Source organism: Chaetodon auriga, chromosome 16 (assembly GCF_051107435.1).
Source record: "Chaetodon auriga isolate fChaAug3 chromosome 16, fChaAug3.hap1, whole genome shotgun sequence".
Taxonomy (NCBI): Eukaryota; Metazoa; Chordata; class Actinopteri; order Chaetodontiformes; family Chaetodontidae; genus Chaetodon; species Chaetodon auriga.
Genome location: NC_135089.1, coordinates 13,009,951 through 13,025,344, shown reverse-complemented (window position 1 = coordinate 13,025,344; position 15,394 = coordinate 13,009,951). Strand labels below are relative to the sequence as shown.

Genomic DNA, 15,394 nt, shown 5'->3' with positions numbered 1-15,394 from the left:
TTTTGCCACTGCTGATTAATGAAAACGCTCAATTATGTCCTACAAGGCAGGTGGCTTGCAGCCACGATACCTTTCACAACTGGCATCCAGGTCTCACTTGGCAGTAACCTGACATTTGTGCAGCGTGTTCTCACCCAATTACAAGAGTGGAATAGCAGGCGAGCTGGAGGGGTGAATTTTGGTGGTGTGGATATCCAGGCACTTTCTTAGTGATTCCCAATCTCCCATTCACTGTGCAAACCTAACCTTTTGTACCGGTAGACAGTCCCCAGTGGTGGAAAAAACCAACAACGAAGCATTAACAAGTTTTTATTATTTATTCAGCGAGACAACATGGACATTAAAAGCAGAACAAAATTAAACAAATCTTCAGTCTTCAAAATCTTTTGATCAAAATGAAATCAGGATATTTTACAGTAAGGGGGTACGAGCAATCAATGTGAGCTCTAAGTGGAGGAGAAAAGAGACACGCCCTGTCACGGGGACGAACATTGTACATACGCATTCAACTGACTTTTTAAAAAGAAGGTCAGGAAGTGAAGTGGAACCTGACAAACCAAAACAAACCACAAGCACGGTTTTTATTTCATTTTCACTAAATGCCAAAAAACAAGGAGGATGTGTAAAGATTTCCAAAGTAAGAACACAAAAACCCATTAATGAGTCGAGGTTTGGTATTTAAAGTGATGCCGGGCTGACATCTCGACCAAGAAGTACATCAGATGAACCACAACTACCCTCATCCAGCCAAAAGATAGACAGGTAATGGAACATGAAAATCAATGTATTTATCTTCCTCTCTCTCTCTCTCTCTCCTCATTTACATGTTTTAAACAAGCCACTACACATTTGTGGTTCACCTTGTTTTTAAGCAGCGAAGTGTCAGGTTCAGGGTGAGGATGGGTGCGCTCTTCGGCTTCTTCCTCCACCAGATATCCCAGCTGCCCCTGTCGAGCAAGAACGTTCACAAAATGTAATGTTAGCAAAGGTCCCACAACAAGTACTTGTGGCAACAATACTATTTTCTAAAGAAATCAGTCAAACATATCCTTCAATTTAGCCACAGAGGAAAGTGTAGATCATAAACAGGAGACACTGTTAATAATGCACAAATATTATCCTCATATACTTGCACAATAGTGTAATTTAGCCAGAATATCCTGATTTTTTTGGACATATTTGTCAGATTATTTTTAACTGATACTGTTTTGATCAGAAGTTGCATTTAAGATCAGTCTAAGACAAGGCCACAAGGTTTGGTCACTACCTTAGACCATCTTTTAAAATCAGTGACAAACCTGTTTGGTATTCCTTACGCCAATGCCGAAGTGCACATATTTCATTTTTTAGGAGATTTGATGACCAATTAAGGATAGAGACGAACACAGTATCCTACAAACTGATCAAATGTGACGTTAAAAATATCCTAAGACACAAATACACACACCTTTAGCTGTTGGCGTAGGTGTATCAAGCAGGCTGTTTGTGCATCTCAGCAGTTAAAAAATGTGTCTCTGACATTTCTACAGAATGACTTTTTTCCCCAAACATATTTGAAAGTTAACAAATACAAAAAAAAGAAAGAAAGAAAGAAACACAATAAAAAAATATACACAGTCAAGCTTTCAAGTTCATGTTCTGGAGAAGTACAGAATTGTTTTTCTGACAGGCAACAGCATTCAGAAATGGATGTGGGTAGAGAAAGGAGTACCTGGGGTGAGTACCTGCACAGTTTGACAGTCAGAGAGTATCCATGATTTTTAATTTGCCCTTTTCTCATGTGGTCTCGCTCACAACACCAACGCTGTGTGAGGTATGGAAGTCAGCTGCAATTCATTCGATAAACCCTACCCTCCAGTTAGTTAGTTACGTAAGGCCCCCGGTGCTATAACACCCCCCAAACACACACTGCATGGCATCATCAGGCACAGTAAGCTGGACAACAAATCCATGGCATTTGAGTTATGCTTCAAATAAATGGCTTGCTTTTTTCACATGAAAGTATGTCTGTGTGTTTACATGTGAGCAGGAGAAATCCCCACGATGGACATACAAACACACAGTGGCTGAATTGTCTCCCTGTATGGAGTGTAATATCTCAGCAAATCAATACTATTACATTTTCCTACGTCAAAGTAAAATCAATAAAATAAATAAATACAAACAGGTAAATACAGGTAGGAAAATTTGATTGGACTGGTTAATATTTCGTCTGCCATTTTGTCCACAGAGACAAATATACATCTATAAGTATCAAAAACCGATACAAAACGAGGTGTACCTCCGGGCATGTTTGCTCAGGGCTACACTGGCCTTTCCCTCTTGGCTTTGTGTGAATGTTTTCTACCTTCTTCTCATTCATCGGGCCTAGTCCTTCATCTTCAGTGCATACTTATGATGCACTATTCGAAAACAGGATAAAGATATATGCATATAGTACATAAGACAAAATCATAAGCATTGAACTGAACATAAACAGGGTGGGAGAGGTTGGGTGAGAGGGTGGGTAGGGGAGATGGGGGTGGGGGTTGGGTGGTTGTAGGGTTGAGAGCCAGGGGGGAGCAAGGAGGAGGACGCACTTACCTGAGCCTGATCTGAGGTCCTATCAGATCAGTTTTAATTGGACTGAGTGTCACCTTCAGAATGGAGGAGCTCTTGCTGGCCGTTAAGCAGCGGGGAGGAGGCAGAGGCAGCCGCCTCTGTCTCCATCGGTTCCGCTTCTGACGAAGCCTTGATGGAAGCTGCATCGCCGTCAGAGTGCTTGTCTTTCTTAGAGCTATTCCTCTCCTCGGTCGTCTTACGGTCTGGGAACACATAAATATGTCCACACATCAATCAAAAAGTAATAACGTCTGTCCTGTGTACAGTAACATTTCTGGTGCTGTCTATTAGAAATCGGCACACTCTCGGAGACAAAGACGCAGCACCTAATGGCTAACAGAGGAAGGTTATATGTAGCACAAATCCATTTTCAAGTACTCACCTTTGTCCTTTGATGACCGTTCTCTGTCCCGGTCTCTGTCTCTGTCCCTGTCCTTGCTGCGGCTGCGGTGGCGGTGAGATTTACGCTCTGAGCTGCGTGACCTCCTCCGGTCACGACTGCGGGAGCGACGCTTTCTGTCAGAGCGCTCACGGCTGCGCCTCCTCTCCCTCTCCCTGTCCCTGTCCCTCTCCCTGTCCCTGTCCCTGTCCCGGCTCCTATAGACAGTAATTCAGACAACAAAAGAAAGGTGTTAAGAATAAACATTATGCGGTTTAATCACGTCTTTTTATGCAGTAGCAGACAAAGTGATTTTGGGTCAAGTGGTCCACGTTTTTGTTTTTTTATGTTTTATATTTTTTTCAACATCCAGTGGAGGAATATCAAACATAGAAGGCGTACATATGACTAAATGTCCAGGACCCCCCCCCCCCCCACACACTCCTCACTACTGGAAACCCAACAATTAAAATGTCAAACAAAAAGAAAATTCTCTATTAGGGCATTCAAGTGAAATTTTGATAACATTCATCATTATAATTAGTACTGTCAACAGTGGTCAACATACTTCACTGTTTGTGGATGAACACACCCCACACAACAAATGCAGTTAAAAATTATCTTTTGTCAGAAGAAAAAAAAAAAAGAATCATCAATCATCATCATCATCAAGATTCATTGACCAACTGGCCAAAAATGCAGGTTAATAATCACAACACAATAACAAGCATGTGTTTTCTTTTTTTTAGACCGCAGTTCAAACAGTAATAGCAACTCTTATGTGTTGTTGTGAATGTGGACTGAAAGGGTGTCCTTAAATCACTACAGAAGGAGGCAACAGTGCTTTGCCTTTTTACGTTAAAAGAACGCCAAGAATATTGTGGTCAAAGACAATTGAAGAAATCAGCCATACCTGCTGCGTTTGCGTTCCCTCTCTCTCTCCTTGTCTCTGCTCCTGGACCTCCGCCGATCACGGGATCTGCTGCGTTTCCTGTCTGACGCTCGGCTGGAGTGGCGGCTGTTGGAGTGGCTCCGGCGTGCCCTCCTGTCCCTGTCCCTGTCCCTGTCCCTCTCCCTGTCTCTGTCTCTGTCCCGTTCTCTGTCTCTCTCACGCTCTCGCTCCCTCTCCCGTTCCCTCTCTTTCTCGCGTTCTTTCTCTCTTTCCTTCTCCTTCTCTTCCTCCTCTTTACGCTTTTTCTCCCGTTCCTCCCTCTCACGCTCGCGGTCTTCTCTGTCCCTCTTGAGTGCTGGGTTTTCACCTTGGGGGTCTTCTGAGCGGCGACGTAGCTTCTCCTAAGATTAAATGAGCAAATGCCCGTATGTTAAACATGAAAGTAAAACAGTACATTTTAAACCTGAATCCATACCAAACAGTCCAGGTTGGCTATAAATTTCATCAGTTCGTTGGGTCTATGTAATGATGCATGACACACACTGTGGCAACGTTTCCAAAGGTGGGGGCAGTAAGCCGGCCAATGCTTGGCTCACTCACATGATGAATTCCAGAAAATGACGCTGCCTGCTGTGTCTCTGGGGTACATGTTTGAAAAACAGCTGAGGCAGAGACTAATACATACAGTGGAGAAACACGGCCGCCGATGAAGCTATATCCACCACAAAACTGAGATACAGCAAACAGAGGGCATTTCTGTAACTGTGTGTCTGTCAAAACGGACACAAATCTGTTGGAGATGACAAATTTAGCATACACAAATTAGCTGAAATTAGGTCAATGAGATGTTGGGGGGGTGACGTAACTTCATGCCATTAGTCAGTCTAAAGTGAATCCTTTATTTCTTCACAACAGAGCCTCGAGCAATATCTGATTAAATACACATATATTCTAAGTGCACAGCTGCATCCCCAGTGTCCATTTATTTGGTTATGTGGTTAGTGTAATCGGTTTATGTTTGGTGTAAGTTTAAATGAGATGTACAATTCAGCGACTTGGATGAAATATAACTATGATTTTGTTATTTTTGCTGTGGTTGCAGATTGTCCAAAAAGAGACAATTTCTGATTTTACAGTTTCTGGCGGTGATAAATGATGTCATCAAATAAAAATACAGATCACCTATTTGACATAATATTTTTCTATTTTTAAGAATTTGCTTTTCCAATTGCTAATTAACTGAGAGCTCTTTCTTCAGTTGAAGTATTTCTCAATAAGAACCTCAAAACTGCTTCTGTGCTTCCTTGTTCTGGTGCAGCAGGGATCCTATAACTGATACTGCACAACTCATGCATACTGCATCTCCTCTCTTCTTTGTGTCAGGTGATGCTGTTACCTTGAGCTCCTCTACAGTGGATTTGATCTTGGCGTAGCCCATATGCTGCTTGCCCATCAAATGGTCATCCACTCGAGACTGTGCATCACCAACGATGAGGAAGGCTCCACACACCTCACACACCTCCATCTGTTTCTCCTGGGCGGCAAAGCTCTCGATTGTCTAGATAAAAAGCAGGAATCAGTTACATCATGAAGAAATGATGTAATAAGCAATAGAGTTCTGCTTTACAGGATAAAGGCTCATTTAATTATCCATCCAATATACTTTTAGGGAAATTCATGAAACCACTTTAACAGGATGGCCGTTGTTGGCTCTAGTGAAGAGTAACTTTTCGCTGGCCATGATGAATGCCGGGGGGGCAGGGGGAATTGTTTTCATTCCAAGTTTAGTCTGATTTATTTTCAAGAAATGAAACATGTTTGTACAACAACAGACAGCATTACATGAGCAGCACTTGTAGGCCGATTAGCCTGGAGTTAGCTGACTCACCGAGGGGGTGGAGCTGAGCAGCTCCCTCTCCTCCTTCAGCTGTTCCACCAGCTTCATCATTCCCTGGGCCTCCTCCACACGACCCTCTGACCCCAGCTCCTCAATCTAAGCAGAAGCAAAACAGAGACAAGTCGTTTTATCAAAATGCAATAACGCTGCCAAGAAAATTTCTGAGGAATTAATGGGAACAGAAGATCATATCATGCAATATAACTTAATGATAAGAGATTTTCCAAGGTTGTTATTCCAGGTGTGATGTAATCAGGGAAAATATTGTAACAGATGTTCAAAGTACACTGCTCCCTTGTTCCAGTATCTTCCAAATTACCAAGACTTTTTGCACTTCTAGTATATATTAATTACAAACCTGTACAACCAGGTCTTCGATCTTCTCTGTTAAAACCTGAACCTTCTCCTCATTCTTTCCTGATGGGCCGGGACCCTGCAAAAACAAACACACTGTGATGTAAGAGGAAGAGGAAGAAGTTTTTGTGACCACTGAGACCATGTGCAGAGATGAGCATGGGTTAGAGAACAATGTTGCAAAACCAAGCACGAACCCCTGCATTCTGCTGAGCCTGAGAAAGTGCAAGCCGGGCATGCCCTCTACGAATGCGCCGCTCCACCTCTGCCAGGAGAGACTGCAGGTAGCGCAGGAAGTCTCGCTCATAGCCCTCCTTCATGAACCGGGAGCTTTTCTCGTACCTGGACACAATGAGATTGAAAGCATTTATTGGATAGGATTTTCAAGACATGCAGAAATTATGATTAAAAACAGGAACAGGAACTTACGTTATCCTTAGATTTTCATCATGGATTTTCTCACAGGGGCCTGCAAAACAGTATTAATGGTATACCATCATCAAATATAACAGATGCATCTATCAGACAATGCTGTATAAAAACACAGTCAAATAAATCTACAAGTTCTTGGCTTACCTAAGTCAGAGCGGGTGTTTGTAAAAAGCTCTGCTGGGCAGAAGCCACATAGATAGTATCGGCATACCTAAATGGAGAAAGGGAAGTTTCATCAGTAACGTTATTTTTCTTCAAATCTCTCTAAACTTATTGACAATGGATTTATATGTAAATTATGCTAACTAGGGACAAATTAGCCTTAGCCATTCAATACCACCGTGAATTTAATACTAACGTATTTTTCGTACGTCCGTTTCAAGTTATCATTTAAGATGAACGTTAGCTCCAGCGACCAGAGAAGTCTATAGCGCTCGTAATAACTTAAATGGTACCTACGACTCAGAGCTATCGCTAGCAGCAGAGTTAGAACATAGCGGTAAAACCACAACGTTTCAATGGTTAGCATAGCCAATGTATTACCATTAGCATAGTTTGCTAATTTTCCCACCACGCGTGCCCACGCAACACTCAAAATAACAGTTAGCGTTTATCAGTTCCTCACGTTATCGTTAAAATCTGGATTAATGGGCTACAGGAAATAATTCAGTTAACTCCCACATTCTACATTCTATTGTTTCATGCATTTTAGCTAGCCAACGTTACATTGTCTTACAAAACTAGCTAGGCTAACATTAGCTAGAAGGCTAACTTACGCTCTCGTCGTCCCATCGCACGTTAGATCGTTTTTCGTCGGGGGCCAAGTTTCTATCTCGGCCCATTAACTCATCGAGTAGCTGGGCTGCGGATAGCATTTTGCCTACAAGAATGTAGCCTTGATTTGAAGTACGACGATATCCCCTGAAGGGTAAGCTAAAGTACTTCTAATCAAAATGGCAGACGCAGTAACAACAACGCCCGTTTATGGTTCGACCACAACCAGTTAAGCGGCAGCGCCTTCAGCCTCTGAACCGGAAGTACAAGTTTGACAATAACGTGGACTTTCATATTAACCATATGGACTTTGAGCTTCAGTTATGCATAACTAGAAATGTTAATATTTACAAGGCTTAGCTCAATTCTTTGCTCCCAGTAAAGTCCACAATTCTGTTCATTTCTTGAAGGAACTGCTCATAATTCATAGCGATATCATAAACACACACACGCACACATAAATTTTAGCAGTAACGACCGACGCGTAGCAATTTACTTGTTTTATTTTGGAAGATTTCACAGGAAGCAAAAGGATCATATTGTATCTGCTTTGACGGGTGACTGGTGGAGCGTGATACGGCGTGTAAATGTAAATGATAAATGTAAATCATTATTTCTCTCTGGTGGTCAACTGTCGACTGTCGTGGGACCCATACACCGTGCAGGGCGACTAATTTGACTGCTTGAACGTCTTGCTAAGTTCCACAGTGTGGCCACTTGGGGGCGATAAACACGGTACAAGTAAATCTGCCTTGACGCTGGGTTGAGATTGCAGTAGTGTATTTAGAATCATGAGTTTTATTGCCCCCCAGTGCCCACAGTCGGAAAATGCACTAGTGCAATGTGGCGCTTGTGTTTTTTGTAAACATTTTGGGCTTTTTTTTAAGACAATGAGACAAATCGACAAAAAAAAGAGTCGACAGGTAAACTCCGACACTTTGCAAAAATATTAGAACACTTCATCTTCACACTGCCCTCCAGTGGTCAAAATGAAGAAATGCAACACGCTGAAATAATGGCAATACACGCTGAATGTAAATATCAGTAAAATCGTTATTCATGTCAATAAGTCCAACATGATTATTACAAATAAAAGCATTAGTATTGGTTATAATTAATAAACGTTTGTTTTAACAATTTAACTGTTCTAATGTAGTGACCAGTGAAGGAAAAACTAGATTTCAGTGTTAAGGCAGACATAGCAACAAACATCACTTCCGGTTATTACTTTAAAAATAAACTAACAAAAAACTGAAGCAATCAGCATCGACTCAACAGTAGTGTAATTATACAAACATCTATATACTTTTTAGTTTCCATTACGTTTCCGGGTTCTTATGTATTGACCATAAATCTATCACCCAGCAATTTGAAATGTGGAAATTTGAATGATCAACTGGTTGCCTGGCTGCTGATAACTATGCAACACGTGCGTGTGTGTGTATGCGTGCGTGCGTTAATAACACTGCTTTCCCTTTTATGTCTCAGTTATATATATCTAATGACGAGAACTGCACTCGTAGCTCTACATAACGTGAAGTGGCAGCAAAACTCGGCAACTCCTCAGAGAGGAACTAACATTTGTGCTCACTGTTGTTACATCTAAACATGCCCCCCGATGAGGCGGTGGTGTTTCCTCCAGCCCGCTGATGGAGCTCTGACACCACTGACTGATTGAATGAGCCCTGGCGGCGGTGCTATAACGTGAACAAACAACAGGAATAAATGCCGGGGACGGAGCCTGAAGCGTAACTGCTAAAGACTCCGAACATCGACGCGAAGTTGCATTAGCTGAAGCGATTAGCCACCACAGGCTAACACCAAAGACTGCTAGCATCTCGCTAAGCTAGCCCATAGGTACGATTAGCCGGGTAGCTAATGTTAGCTTGCAAGTCTATTTATAGTGGACCAGTGTGCCATCAAGAGGAAATCGTTAGGATATTAGCATTGACAGCTTAATCCGAGAGGCTTTTGTGTGTCCTATGATCTCGCAGCGCTAGTTTCTGGTACCAAAATGTCCACCACTTCGTTGGATAAAGAATTACAGGAGCGCCTGAGAGAGGCGTCTGCCATCGGGGATATCGACGAAGTGCGGACATTAGTGGAGAGCGGAGTGAATGTGAATTCACAGAACGAAATAAATGGATGGTGAGTGTTCGGACGAAGACGTACGGGTCGTCACTCGTCAAACGGAAGTCGACAGGTGTCTGTTTGCTGCACAGATTTGTAAATACTGAATGTTTGGCGACTGTGGAAAAGTTCAGCGCAGCTAAGTGCTGCAGGGATTAAAAGTGCTCAGTGTTATCTTATTAGAAAGGTCGAGGCTGGTTAATCAGGCAGACCTGACACTTCATCCAGCACTGTGGAGATGAAAGCTGTGACTTTGTGTTGCCACAGATAGAGTTTATACAGTTGAATAACATAATGCTAACATGTAGCCACAGATGTAATGAATCCTGTCAGCACAACAGCGAAGTACGCAGCTTAACTTAGACCGTCCTGTCTGTGCCTGATGTACGCTTGTTTGATTCATGCTCTAGTTTATTCTGATTTTACAAGTCTCAGGTAATAATAGTGCATGACTTTCATTCTACAAGCCAGAGGCACACGATCACAGGTGCTATTTGACTCCATGAGGAAGTTCATGAGGCAGCTTGTGTGATGATGATGATGATGATAATGAAGAAATGTAATTTCTAAATGATCTCCAACGTGGACCGTCTTAGAAATGTCAAGTTAAATTGAATCAGTATATGTTTTGGTTCATTAAACTGTGCTCTCTCTCCAATGATCCCACCAGGACATGCCTTCACTGGGCATGCAAGAGGAACCACAAGCACATAGTGTCCTACTTACTCAGCTGTGGAGCAGACAAAGAAATCCTCACCGCTAAGGATGAGTTCGCCTCACAGCTCACATCCAAGCCAGAGATCAAACGACTTTTGGGAGGTAAACTACACATTTGTTACTCTCTTGTTCCCTGCTTCTATCACATTGTTAGTCTTTGGTTGTTACTAACGTGTGAAACATCTGTTGCATACTTCAACATGTAACATACGGGTCTTAACCTTTGTTGTTTTTAAGGAAATAATTCTTTTTCTATGCACATTATTTCTGCAGTTGAAGTGGAGGAAGTGCCTGAAGTCAAAGAGCCAGAGCTGCCAATCATTCCCAACTACCTGTCTAACCCGCCCTTCATGTACTCTAAGATGGATAACAAGTCAGAGGCCGTCCTGACCCAGCACCTTACACAGAATGGTTCAGGAGGACACGACGAGGACACACACAGCGATTCAGCCTCCCTTTCTCCAACACACGAGCCTCAGAAATCACAGAGCCTGGTCTCGGACGACCCCACTCCTCCCCCAAACCCCACCACCCACAGCCAAGCCCAGGCTGGGGAATTCATTCCTGTGACTGGGCAAAATGGTGTGTCACCCAGCCCGGCCTCATCCCTCAGCCACGCTGTTGTTAACTGCACGGTGCCCATGGACCTGTCAGTGGAGCCACACCTCGTTAACCATGCTGACTACCCGCATGCGGTGGCACACAATGGCACTATGTGCTCGCCTCCGTTGCCCTCGCCCAGCCCCAGCTTGGCCAGCAGCAGTGGGAGCCAGGTCCAGGCCCCGGTGGCTAACCCAGCGATGAGCAGGCAGCAGTCTATCCCACAGCAGCTGGGCTACAGCCAAACTGGTGGGCCCATGCCAGCCTTCCAGCCTTTCTTCTTCACCAGCACCTTCCCTGTCAACGTGCAAGGTGAGAGAGTAATCAGGTGTTTTATTAGGTCTAAAACCCTCATCCATCCACACACACAAACATATATCAGCTGCATTGGGCTTTTTGAACAACCTCCAACAGTCTGTGTCCATCACCTTATTAAAAAAAGGCATCACTCTGCTCCATCTCTCTAGAGTTGGTGCTGAAGGTGCGTATCCAGAACCCCAACGCTCGGGAGAACGACTTCATTGAGGTGGAGCTGGACCGCCAGGAGCTCACCTATCGGTCCCTCCTGAGGGTCTGTTGCCGTGAGTTAGATATCAGCACCGAGCACGTGGAGAAGATCCGCAAGCTGCCCAACACCATGCTGAGGAAGGTAGGAGAAAGAAGGCCCGCACAGTGCACGCAAGGTCGCTGTGTCGTCCAGTGTCATGTGCACACAAGGCAGCAATCAGTGAACTATGTTACAGCCACTTACACATACAAATGCACACAATGTATATATTTCCTGTGTGAGTATTCATTCAGACGTGAGGGTTTCAAACTGCACGGCACACAGAGAGAAAGACGGTGAGGCGAAGATGCGGTGAAAGGCAATTATGATACTTTAGAACGTCAGCGTACCCTAATTATACTTCTTCTCTGAGTCATAACTACAAACACCACAAATCTGAGCACGCAGACACGGTGCACGTATTTTTAGATTCTGTGGGACGAGAACCTTCTGAGGACATCATTACTGACGTTTTCTTCAGCATCAGAGGGCTGCAGGGACAGCTGTCTGTACATCCACGTGGACATTAAAAACACAAACTATTGATAGCTAATTGATGTTGCCAATTTGCAGAAATGTGAGCAAAAATAGTCTAAAAAAAACAGGACTCGAGCTGTAGTGAGAGCCGCTCCTCCACTTGCACGTCAGACACATTCCACTTTTTGTGTTCAGCGGAAGAGAGTTTGTGATCAGAGTATGCTGACGTGCCCGTCGTCACAATGCCGCCTGTCCTCCCGTTTTCTTACTAATATATCGAAACAGTTTTGCTCCTCAGCTGCTCGGTCAGTGTCTGACTCATGTCTGACACCGTCCCAAACTCTCTAATTAGGTTGTTTGTGAGTCACTTCCCACTGAAACCTCCCCGAGCCCCTGCATGCTCTATGTTTGTGTCGTTGCCCGTTCCCTCTGACAAATAATGACACACAGGTCCCGTTCCTGTTGAAAATAATAGTGAAACGGATGCTCATATTGGTTATATTTTCACTTTTCTGACATTTTCTAGACCAAATGTTTCTGAATGTTCGGTCATGTTTCTGTCATTATCTAAATGTGATTTTTTTCTTTCCTGTGCAGGACAAGGACGTGGCTCGGCTGCAGGACTTTCAGGAGCTGGAGGTCGTGCTGGAGAAAGCGGAGGGCCTGTCCCTTTTCTCGGGGGCCGGGGGCCTAACAGACAGACCCTGCTACAACATGAAGGCCTCCCGCCTCACCTACTAGAGCGACCGCAGAGGCCGGGCTCTCCCCGCTTACGATGGGCTTCTGTAGCTAGCCTCAAGCAACCGTAACTAGTTGCCCGCCCAGTAACTTGTTCCAGCTTTTTCCGGCTTTGGTGTTTCGCCAATTTCCTGACTGGGATTTGTTTTCTCAAGTTCTGTAGCTATTGTCCTCCCCCTGTCCTCCTCTGGCCCTCCTGCCGCTTTAGTGCACCCAACCAGTTCTAAGCGATTACTGATGCATGGTGTCCTCGATGGAGTGCGAAAGCATTCGGGTCCCTCTCGTCCCTCTTTATCTCTTTCTCTCCTCCCACCGCGCTTTGTGGGACAACAGAGGGAGGCATCGGCGTGTCTTCCTTACGGACTGGACTTGAATGGGTTTCTGCAGTAGCCTTATATGGACACTTCCCTGTGCTGGCTGTGGACTGTGGTCGCAGAGGAAAATGGTCTGATAAGACCAAGAGCAGAGGGCGACAGGAAGGATTTACATAACTCTTACTGATACGGTCATCGTCAGTCCACAGAGAGGGACAAGTTGCAACACGGTGGACTTGCACACAGCAATTTCTAGTAAACTGACATATGGAGTGTTATTCTAGCTGGCACACACACTTTCATACATGCTGTAGACATAAACCTTAGTGTCTTTCTGGCAGAGGGCGTCCATTACTGGCCTAATTCTCAAGGTGGAAGTAATCTCACACCAGGTGAGACTTGGATGTTTTTGGACTAACAGCACTTTTATTTGCTAACACACACACACAGTATGCTTTAATCTACTTTGGCTCTAGGATGGGCAGGGTTGAGTATTGGTTTCCCTCCGTGTTGAAGTCATCCAGTCATACACTGTGGAAAAAAGTAATCTGTTTGAATTGTTCTCTTCAGTGTCGTTCCATGTCAGACAAAAGCTTCATTTATATCATAGAGATAAATGTGCAGCAACTTGAAAACTGACTTTTTTTTTTCTTATATAACCACTTCTGTGTGCTATCCGGTTCATAATGCTCGGAAAACTGTCGACTGTGAAGTATTTATTAATTTTTTTTTTTTGGTTTTGTTGATTCTTACTACAGAGCAACGAGGCTCCCGCTTGATCGGCAGGTCGAGCCTGCGGCGGGACATTTTCAGTTGCTGTCCTTCTGTTCAACTGTGATTAGAGTCGAAACCAAAAAACTAACCTAGCCAGCAAAGATGTTAACTGCTTGAGAAAAGAATACAGCCTTGTTAGACCCCCCCCAAACTGAAGAGGAAATGAATACGATACAGCAAAGGCCGCGATGATCTGTGTTTGTGACACTTGGTTTTCTAATTGAGTGCTTCCTTGTTCCTCCAACACTCATCCATCTGACGTGGTCGTCTTTGCGTCGCCTCACTTTAACCTTAGGCTACACATACGGCGACTAGAAATCTTTAAAAACGTACTGAAAGCAACACAGAATATATGAGGCTTCAGTTTGGTTGTCGAGGCCAGTCTAGTGCTAATATTTAATTTTTTATAAATGTATAAAACAAAGATGTTTTCTACTCGGTAGCTTAATCAGAGGTGTTGATGTCTAACTTGAACGGTGACGGACAAAAAAAATCATCCTTATAGCGCATATTAAGGATTTCGGTGGGTGGAGGCACACCCGCGCTGTGTCACATGGTAACGTTAATGCTGCTTCGTCAACACTTTAGATTTTAATTCTCAGTACTGGGCCTCGTTCATTTTAAGCAGTGCAGCAGGGCCACGACACGTGTTCTACAATCAAAACGGTTCTTACCCAGTGGTTACTGTTTACTGTTCAAATGTATACCTGAAGCTCTTACTGTATTTGTATGTTTTATGATATATTTTTTATTAATTTGTATGATTTTTTTTTTTCTTTTTTTAACCAGTTAGGCCTGTTGTGTTCGTGTCAAAACGTCTGCTGTCGTGCACGAAAGAGTTCAGCCACGGCATGGAAAAGTGCTGAGACGTTGAAGTGCAATGTGGGGGAAAGAATGTGTTTCCAGAGAGTTTCCTGTGAGAAGAAGAAGAAAAAAAAAAAAGAAGACTACCTGAGAGTGCTTAACTTATGTTCCCAACTATGTTAAATGTTTTATGAAGCGAAGGTGTGCCGCTTGTTTCAGGTGGGAGGCTGCGTCTGTGGCCTGGGCGAGTGAGATGCAGCATGTTGTCTGAAAAGGGTTTTTATGGGAGCTTCTTTGATTCTGTGGAAAGGAGGTGACTAACGTTGTATTTGTTGGGTTGCTTGTTGTTCTAGAAAAAGCAGAATACAGTTTGACTTAACCTATGCATTCAGAGTCTGATATTTTTATATACAGTACGTCCTGTGTACTTGTAGAAATAATCTTAGGCACTGTTCAAGTTGTGTTTTTTCGTTCTTGAGACCCGTATGTGTTCTTTGATAAAGCATGGTGAATTACTTGATCTCTTCCCTCTTTTTCTTTCAAACTGACCACGTGTCCTTCTAAAAGCACATTATGTCCATCTGACCACTGAGTCTATCGATGTAATGAGTATCTCTCTCACTCCTCGCTTTAAGTGAAGGGACCAGTTCCGTGTTTTGTGGCTTTTGTTGCAGGTGTGTGCCTGCATGTGTGTGTGTGTGTGTTTCAGCCAACAGCCACCAGAGGGAGCAGACGAGCAAATATTGGCTTTAGATGAACCATTAACAAGTCAAGTGAACCAGCCTTGATCCCAGCATTCAGTAATTAGTGAACGCTGATTAATCAATAATGATAACTCTTAATCAGAATTAAAGAAGAGCTGTTCGATCACATAAAGATGATTATGTTTGGGATGAATGATCTTCATTGAAGATCTTGAAAGTAATTTTACCCAGCTGCCTTTAATTAATGCCTTCATTATTGA

General features: G+C 43.5%; 2 protein-coding genes across 3 annotated transcripts; one reads left to right on the top strand and one right to left on the bottom strand.

The window, feature by feature from the left end:
• Nucleotides 1–303: 303 nt before the first annotated feature.
• On the bottom strand, nt 304–7,594 carry luc7l3 (LUC7-like 3 pre-mRNA splicing factor). 2 transcript variants are annotated; one of them, XM_076752338.1, is made up of 11 exons: nt 7,332–7,594; nt 6,700–6,766; nt 6,553–6,592; nt 6,321–6,465; nt 6,128–6,202; nt 5,761–5,865; nt 5,269–5,430; nt 3,894–4,273; nt 2,984–3,198; nt 2,584–2,804; nt 304–947 (listed from the first exon to the last, which is right to left on the bottom strand). In XM_076752338.1, exons 1-10 carry the CDS (start codon nt 7,428–7,430, stop codon nt 2,617–2,619), a joined length of 1,476 nt encoding a protein of 491 aa, XP_076608453.1. In that variant the 5' UTR covers nt 7,431–7,594; the 3' UTR covers nt 304–947; nt 2,584–2,616. The 2 variants fall into 2 exon arrangements, with proteins under 2 accessions (XP_076608453.1, XP_076608452.1); XM_076752337.1 differs by having other exon boundaries at nt 304–2,804.
• A 1,333-nt stretch (nt 7,595–8,927) lies between these two features.
• Nucleotides 8,928–14,950, top strand: ankrd40 (ankyrin repeat domain 40). The gene is made up of 5 exons (XM_076753241.1): nt 8,928–9,477; nt 10,130–10,278; nt 10,450–11,088; nt 11,244–11,425; nt 12,398–14,950. Exons 1-5 carry the CDS (start codon nt 9,344–9,346, stop codon nt 12,539–12,541), a joined length of 1,248 nt encoding a protein of 415 aa, XP_076609356.1. The 5' UTR covers nt 8,928–9,343; the 3' UTR covers nt 12,542–14,950.
• Nucleotides 14,951–15,394: the final 444 nt, after the last annotated feature.

Coding starts and splice junctions, on each gene's coding strand:
- luc7l3 (XM_076752337.1), bottom strand. CDS start 7,430: ATGCTATCCGCAGCCCAGCTACTCGATGAGTTAATGGGCCGAGATAGA. Junction 6,593..6,699: donor AAACACCCGCTCTGACTTAG/GTAAGCCAAGAA, acceptor ACTGTTTTGCAG/GCCCCTGTGAGAAAATCCAT. Junction 6,466..6,552: donor GATGAAAATCTAAGGATAAC/GTAAGTTCCTGT, acceptor CATTGTGTCCAG/GTACGAGAAAAGCTCCCGGT.
- ankrd40 (XM_076753241.1), top strand. CDS start 9,344: ATGTCCACCACTTCGTTGGATAAAGAATTACAGGAGCGCCTGAGAGAG. Junction 9,478..10,129: donor CAGAACGAAATAAATGGATG/GTGAGTGTTCGG, acceptor TGATCCCACCAG/GACATGCCTTCACTGGGCAT. Junction 11,426..12,397: donor CCAACACCATGCTGAGGAAG/GTAGGAGAAAGA, acceptor TTTCCTGTGCAG/GACAAGGACGTGGCTCGGCT.